The 7,564-nt window shown below is 62.6% G+C and overlaps 1 protein-coding gene across 1 annotated transcript; it reads right to left on the bottom strand.

The window, feature by feature from the left end:
- Positions 1-1,339: 1,339 nt before the first annotated feature.
- FOXF1 (forkhead box F1) lies at positions 1,340-5,771 on the bottom strand. Its single transcript, XM_048075143.2, has 2 exons — positions 4,617-5,771; positions 1,340-2,776 (listed from the first exon to the last, which is right to left on the bottom strand). Exons 1-2 carry the CDS (start codon positions 5,677-5,679, stop codon positions 2,616-2,618), a joined length of 1,224 nt encoding a protein of 407 aa, XP_047931100.1. The 5' UTR covers positions 5,680-5,771; the 3' UTR covers positions 1,340-2,615.
- Between the last annotated feature and the right edge of the window lie 1,793 nt (positions 5,772-7,564).

The raw sequence follows: 7,564 nt of genomic DNA, 5'->3' as shown, positions 1-7,564 counted from the left end.
AGTTCAACGTGAATCTGAAGGATGAAACGAGTCTTAGGAGTGATAGTGAGATTTCAAGGAAGGAAAAACCACTTGGCAGAGACTGAACTCCTCACCCTGAGCCTCTATCTCAACCACACCTAGCGCAGATATGTGCGTCGGGAGCGAAACCTCAGCCTTCAGCTTGTACGTTAAAAAGATGGTAACAACACGGCTCACCTCCAGCAGGGACGGTCAACAGTGCAGGGAACAGAGGGAAGGATCCGTCCAGAAAGGCGCAAAAACAGGGGAACCCCAGTAAATGTTGCACATAGTTCGCCATTAGCCTAAGCAGACCTACCCTTGAAAAACAAACACCCAAAAATGATAATAAAAAGAAAAAAATCCCGGAGAGAGGCCTCTACCAGCTCTGACAAAGCCTTTCCCACCTGCTTTAATTAGAAGAGCAATTAGAAAGATATTTTGTTGGTTTGTTACAGGCTGAGTTTCCTTTTAATTAAATTCATTACATTAAGCTGGGCTAATTAGCGCGCCGTAACCTAATTTGCCTGTAAAAAGAGAGAAATACCCGACGAAGGAATCAGATTTAGCTGTATGCATCTCATTTTTTTATTGTTTTTACTCTATGGCTGGCTTCGTAGCATGAGCTGATGTGGGCGCGTTGGCCTCCGGGTATCGTAACAGGAGAATCGCCTTTGGAGAGCGGGTAACAAACCCCACTCGGCAGCCACCGGCCTGTCCCCATCCTTGTCCCCATCCCCGTCCCCAGCCACCCGCTGTCCCGCAGGCACGGAGGGTGCGGGTCTGTCCCCGCCGAGCGCAGCGCGGTGACCCCGCGGGAGCCGCTCCAGCCCCCCGTTCGCCCGCTTGAATTTCTTATTTTTATTTTTTTTAATTATTTTTAATTTTTTATTTCCACGGCGAGGGAAAAGCCTGCGTGCACCTCCGCGGCGCTGCCCCAGCAGACGCGGCTTTGCCGAGCCGGCCCGCGGCCGCTCTCCCCCTGCCGCGGAGGTTCCCCGGGTGCCCGAAGCCGCCGGGGTCCCGGCCGGCCCCGAGGAAGAGGAGGAGGAGGAGGAGGAGGAGGAGGAGGAAGAAGGAGCCGAGAGCTGGGGCTCCGCAGCGACCCGCCACGTCCCCCAGCAAGGAGCAAATTGCTGTCGGGCACCGCGTTTCGCTTTCTCCTTGGGCAAGGCGATAACAGCAGCAAAAAAAAAATTGAAAATCGCCTCCGATTTGCCTTCCTCCTCTCTTTATTCTTCTCGGGGTTTTTTGCCCCAAACACCCGAAGGTTTCCGCGGCCGGGCGGCCCCTCCGCGCCCCGCGGAGCCCCCCGCCTCCTCAGATATAATTACGCGTCTTACACCGCATGCTCGTTTATTTGCTGCTCATACAATCGTGAAGCCCATGTACAAATAACATACATGTTTTATTTCGGTTCGATTTTTTTTTTTTTTATCCTTAGGGACGAAACGTACACAAAAGGGCAGGGCGGAAAAAAAAAATAAACCAACAAAAAACAAAATCAAAACCAACCACATAATTACAATTTTATACAGTGCAGAAAGAAATTAAAATAGGTGTCACCGAACTGTACAAAGGGCAAAAAAAAAAAAATAGAGGGGGGACGGAGGGGAATAATCCTTCATTATATATATATTTCTATAAAAACATATGGAAGATTGTCTTTACACAAAGACCATAATCGGTTTAAAATTTACAAAGGTTAACTAAAAAAAAAAAATCTATATGGCAAATATTGCCAACAGAGCTCCACCGCTTTAATACTGATCAACTGAGACTACTCGTGTCTCGATTATTAGCAACAACAACAAAAAAAATGTAGAATAAATAACAGAATGAGCATGGCTGTCTCTTTTCAAAGTGCCTTATTCTCTCTGCATAGGGTCTGATCCTGCAGTCTTTATGCAGGCAAAAAAAAAATTATATATATAGTTACAAAAGAAAAAAATCCCTCTGAGAGATTTTTGCCCGCTGTGTGTTTGCCGGCAAAGAAACAAAACTAAGAAGATATTTCTCGGAAGTAGGGGCTCGAAGTGAGACGGGACCGAAAGGCCGGGCCGGGAAGCCCGGAGGCGACCGAGGGGGCAGCGCGGAGCGGCCGCGGGCACCGGGGGGGTCCTTGGAGCCCCCGGCCCCAGCCGGCTCTGCCCCTACCCACCGGGGTGGTGGCATCGCTCAATGCACTGACTTAGAAAACGTGGTTAGCAAATTCTTTTTCTTCTTTCTTTCTTTTCTTTTCTTTCTTTCTTTCTTTTTTTTTTTTTAAAGGAAATAATCAAAACCTCATTTGTCAAACTCTTAACGCAAACTCGCAGTCGGGGATTTCGGGTGAGGAGGCGGCGGTGGGTGTTTCGGGGGGCTGCTTTTGCTTTTCCTCTCACCCCAAGCCGACCCAAGCGGAGAAGCAGAAGAAGGCAGAGACCGTCTCTGATTGAAGACACGTGTTGGGGCCGGGGCCGGTGCTCGGCCGCCGCGCACGGCGGTCCTCGGGGCTCCCGGTCCTTCCTCCCGGCCCGGAGAGAACCCCCTGCGCCCCCAGGGTCCGGGGGGGGGGGGGCTCGGTGCCCGGGTCAGGCCTCGACGGCCCCGGGAGGTGGCTTTTCCGCCCCGTATCACATAACGCACGGCTTGATGTCCTGGTATGTCACTTGTTGGTGGTAATAGGAGCCGCTGCCCGCCGAATGCATGGAGGAGGAGGCCATGGCGTTGAAAGAGAAGACGAATTCCTTTCTGTCGCACATGCTCGGAGACTGGGAGTGATACCGCGGGATGCCTGTGGGACAGGGGGAAAAAGAATTGTCAGCCGTCGTGGGTACAGTCCAGTAAAAGAGGTTGAGCACGGCGGAGAAGCCGCCGCCCGCGCCTCGCAGAGCCCGGTTGGGAATTTGGGGTTTTACACCTCAATATTGGGGCAGGTGGCGACGAGGAAAACTCCACGGCCTCGGCTCTCTCTTAGCCGGCCCGAGGAGACTTCAAGGAGATGGTTTGGGTTTTGTCTCGGGTTGTTTTCATTTTATTTTAATTTTTTCCCCCCCGCTTTTTGCGCCCTCGAGGGTGCCGGGTGCTCCCCGCGGGGTGCGGAGCGGGGCAGTGCGGCCGCTCTCAGCCCAGTCCCGACGGGCCGGCCCCGGAAAGCGGCCGGAGAGGCCGAGGGCGAAAAGCAGCCGAGGGCGGAATTTTCTCTGCCTCTTCTGCAGCCGCCTGGGGACGTAAAAAGGCCCCGAAGTGTTGGGGTGCGCTCGGGAGGAGCCGCGGACCCCGGGACGGCGCTGGGAACCCGGGCGATTTTGAGGAGCTGCTGCCCTCACGCCGCGGGCGGCCCCGGCGCCTTCTCCGGGCGGCTTTTTGCTCCTTTTTCCAGCGATTTGGGGTTCGTTCAAGGTCTTTCCAAGCGAGCTGTGCACGGCAGATAACCACCGGCTCGGTGGCGGAGCGGGGACCGAGGCGGGAGCCCGGCGGGACCCCGCAGACGGCCGCTGTCCCCGCCACGGCCCGGCTCGGCTCGGCTCGGCGCTGTGCCCGGGCCAGGCCTCGCTGTCCTCCCTCCAGCGCCTTTCCGCCCTTCCCTCGGCGCTCCTGCCCCGCTGCCGCTGTTTTACACCCTGGCCGCGGGGTTTTTCTCGCTCCCCCGAAGGCGCGGGGATGCTGCGCAGCCCCCAGCCCCGCTCCCCGCACCCCGACAGCCTCCCCGAGGGGACTTTGGGCCTCCGCACGAAGGCCAGCCCCGGCCTCCACGGCCCTCCGCAGGCCTCCGTGGTCCAGCAGAGGCCGAAAACACGACACCCCCCCCCCTCCGGGCCAGGGCAAAGCCTCCTCCGGGCAGCAGCAGCGGGGCTGCGGGGGGGCCGAGGCCGGGCCGAGGCTGCGGGGCGCGGGGAGCCCCAGCCTCCGACTTCCGCATGGGCGGAGGAGCGGAGGCCGGAGGGAGGCGGCGGGCCTGGAAAACACAGCCCCGAGGAAAACACAGCCCCGGCAGGAGCGGGTCGCGGGGGCGGTGGGGGCCGGAGTCGGGAGGAACCGGGTGGCGGGCACCCCGGTGGGGAAATCCCCCCCATTTCTCCCTCCGACGTCGCTGGGAGCCTCCGGAGCCCTCGATAACCCTAACCCTAAGGCCTCGATAGAGGTTGAAGACCGGAGCCGAGCTCCCCGTCAGTCGCTGTGGGGCTGCCGGCACCCCTTCGTCCTCCCCCCTCGCCCCTTCCCTGCCCCGTCCCCACCGCTCTGCCCTCTCCTACCTATTCGCTCCGAGCCCCGGCACCCCCGGCACCCATCCCGGGCCTCACCTTCCCGCAGCCCCGCTCCTGCCCGAGCCCACCAGTCCTAGGCCCGGGGCAGCCCCCGGGGGAGCGGAGCCCGGGGCTCGGCGGCTCCCGGCCCCGCAGCAGCGACGGGGCGAACCCCGACGGCACGAACCGCCCGGGCAGCATCACCGTGGAGCCGGCCGGTTCCCCCGGGAAAGGAGGCGAGGAGCGAGGGCACGGCGGCCTCTCCCGCGGCGGGGGGATGCCTAAAAACGGTCCCCGACCCCCTTCCCTCCCCCAGCTCCGCCGGCAGCCCCCGGCCGAGCCGTCGCGGCGGGCTCGGGGCTCTCCCCACGCGTGTCCGCGCCTCACCTTGCAGCTCGGCGGTGTTGTGGCTGTTCTGGTGCAGGTAGGACTGGTCGAGGGAGTGCGTGGAAAGGCTGGAGGAGAGCGGGTTGGCCGTGGGGTTGCAGGGCGACAGCGGCTGCTGCTTGATGTAGGAAGCTCCCGTGTTCAAGGCGGCCGAAGCGGAGGGAGCCCAAGCCGAGGCCGAGCTGGAGTAGACCGAGTGCGGCTCCATCACGCCGCCGCCGGCGAGCAGCGGGGAGGCGGGCACGGAGCCGTCGTGGTGCGGGTATTCCCCCGCCGAGGAGCCGGTGCAGCCGCCCATGTAGGAGTGCCCGCCGTTAGCGGGCAGGTGGGGCACTGAGTGGCCGGCCAGCCCCATCCCGTCCACGTTGCCGGCCAAGTGGCCGTTCATCATGCCCAAGCCCCCCTCGAGGGAGAGGCTGTTGGGGGGGCACGAGAGCCCTCCGGCCGAGCCCTGGAAGCTGTAGCTGTCGGGGAGGTGGTTGAAGCTGAGCCCGTTCATCATGCTGTACATGGGTTTCAGCGCCTGGCATTTCCTCCTGAAGCCTCGGGGCCGGCGGCGGAACGAGCCCTCCTCGAACATGAACTCGCTGGCGGGGTCGATGGTCCAGTAGTGGCCCTTGCCCGGGCGGCCCAGCCCTTTGGGCAGCTTGATGAAGCACTCGTTGAGCGAGAGGTTGTGGCGCACCGAGTTTTTCCAGCCCTGGTAGGAGCCGCGGAAGAAAGGGAAGCGGCTCTGCAAGAACTGGTAGATCTCGCTCAGGGTCAGCCGCTTGGAGGGCGAGCTCTGGATGGCCATGACGATGAGGGCGATGTAGGAATAGGGCGGCTTCTCCGGCCGCCGGATCCCCGCGTTCGTTTTCTTCGCTTTAGGGCCGCCGCCGCCGCCCGCCGCTCCGCCGCTGCCCGCAGCGCTGCCGGCCGGCCCGGGGGGGGCCCCGGGGGCGGCGTCCATGGCCGAGCTCTGCGGCTGCTTCTCGGCCACGGAGGACATGGGGCCGTAGCTGCTGTGCGCCGGAGGAGGAGGGGGCTGAGAGGACAGAGCCTGCTGCGCTTCTGCAGTCATCTACGGCCAGGTCCGCGGCGGCCAGCCCCGGCCCTCCTCCGCCACCCCCCCCCGCGCACCCCCCCAAAAGGCCACGCTGCTGGGGGCTCGCCGCGACGGCCCCCCCCCCCCCCTTCCCTGTGCCCCCCTTCCTCCTCCTCCTCCTCCTCCTCCTCCCGGCGGGGTTTGTTTCCACCGGGAGACTTCACCCCTCGGCGGCTAAACAAATGGCAGCGACCCCCCCCCCCCCCCCTTTTCCCTCCTCCTCCCACTTTATCCCTAAATCCGAGCCCGGCGAGCGAGAGGCGGAGGGCTGGGGGGGAGGCAGCCGGGGCGGGGGGGGGGGGGGGGGGGGAGAAAGAAGCCGGGCTCGGTGCTCGGAGGGAGAAGCCGCCCCCTCCGCTGCCCCCCGGGCTGCCACCGCCGCCGTCCGCGTCCCGCCGGGCCCCCCCCCCCCCGTTTAGCTGGGCCGGTGCCTCGGGGAGCTGCTTCCCATCGCCGTGCCTGCCGAGTCTGCCCCCGGCCCCGCCGCTCGCCTTTTACTTTTTATCTCTCGCCGCGGCCGTCTGCCGCTCCTTGACAGACGTAAGAGCGCCCCAGCATCTCCCCGCCCCGAGCGGCTCCCCCACGCCCTCCCGGGCGGCCCCCTCGGCCCTGTCCCGGCCCCCCTCCGCCGCCCGCTCCCCGCCGGGGGGCAGCTTTTAAAGAGCCCTTTCCGCGCCGCCCCTGCCGCATCCCCGCCTGCACAGCGGGGGGGGGGGGGCTTTGCCACGCGTGACCGCGGCCGTGCGTGGGGGGTCCCCCTTTGCAGCCCCCCCCGCCCTGCCCCATTTCCACCCCCCCCCCCCAAATTCCCACCGTCACCATCACCCCCCACCACCACCACCAAGAGCCTCCTCTGCTGGAAACCACGGGGGGGAGTGGGAAGGGCCCCACGCGTGTCGCGGGGAAAGGGGCCGGGACGCGGCAGGCCGGGCCCGCGGGGGCAGCGCGCAACTTCCGCGGGGCGCGCAGGGAAGCGGCGGCCGCTCCCCGGGGGCTCGGCGCAGCGCGGAGCTTCACCCACTTTAAACCCCCTCTTCGTGCGCTCTTTTAAGCTCGGCGGGCCCGGGCAGGATGTTTATACTGCGCAATGTAAACACGGGCTCGGGGGTGCTTTAATAAAAAGAAATCGGCGAAAAGTCCCCGCTGCCGCGCGAAATGCCCTTCCCTGCCTCCGCCGCCGGTCCCGGGATGGGAAAGGGCTTCGGCCCCCTCGCCCTCTCCGAGGTTTCTTTAGGGTTGGGTTGTTTGGGGTTGTTTTTCTCTCTTTTTTTTTTTTTTTTTTTTTTTTGGGGGGGGGGGGGGATGTTGTGTATAAATCTGTGCTGAACGTTTGCTGTTGAATGCCAGGAGCCTGATGCTCAGCTCCGTCGGATGCCACAGGCACACACACACATGCGAGGGGTGGGGGGGGGGGGGTGGAGGGGAAGGAGAATGGGAAGGAATAGTCCTCAGCCCCCCTTTTCTCCTCCTACCCCTTCCAAAAAAAAAAAAAAAAGCTCCTGTGAGCATCTTCCCATCGGGAGAGCTGTCACTCGCTCATCAAGGTAAGTCCCTTTAAAGCTTTGTCACCTTCTTGCTCGTGGAAATCTGCGCTCCGGGGGGGTGCCGGGCGGGTGGGGGGCACGGCTGCAGGAATCCGGGCTTTGCCGGCTGCTGGCTAGGAGCGGAGCAGATGTGCTGGCTGCTGCGGCGTTCTCGCTCTCAAGATTGGGGAAAGGAAGAGAGAAAGGAAGGAAAAAAAAAAAAAGAAAAAAGAAAAAAGAAAAAACTGCCCCCCCCCCCCTTGCAGGCCGCACCGCAGGGCTGTGGGTCTGCCCCGCTACAGCCTGCGCAGTGAGAGAGGGGATCCCCCAAAACCCCC

This window comes from Anser cygnoides, chromosome 12 (genome assembly GCF_040182565.1).
Source record: "Anser cygnoides isolate HZ-2024a breed goose chromosome 12, Taihu_goose_T2T_genome, whole genome shotgun sequence".
NCBI lineage: Eukaryota > Metazoa > Chordata > Aves > Anseriformes > Anatidae > Anser > Anser cygnoides.
Note: the sequence above shows the minus strand (reverse complement) of the source record. Positions and strands in the feature narration are given on the sequence as shown.

Coding starts and splice junctions, on each gene's coding strand:
- FOXF1 (XM_048075143.2), bottom strand. CDS start 5,679: ATGACTGCAGAAGCGCAGCAGGCTCTGTCCTCTCAGCCCCCTCCTCCT. Junction 2,777..4,616: donor CAACACCGCCGAGCTGCAAG/GTGAGGCGCGGA, acceptor CCTGTCCCACAG/GCATCCCGCGGTATCACTCC.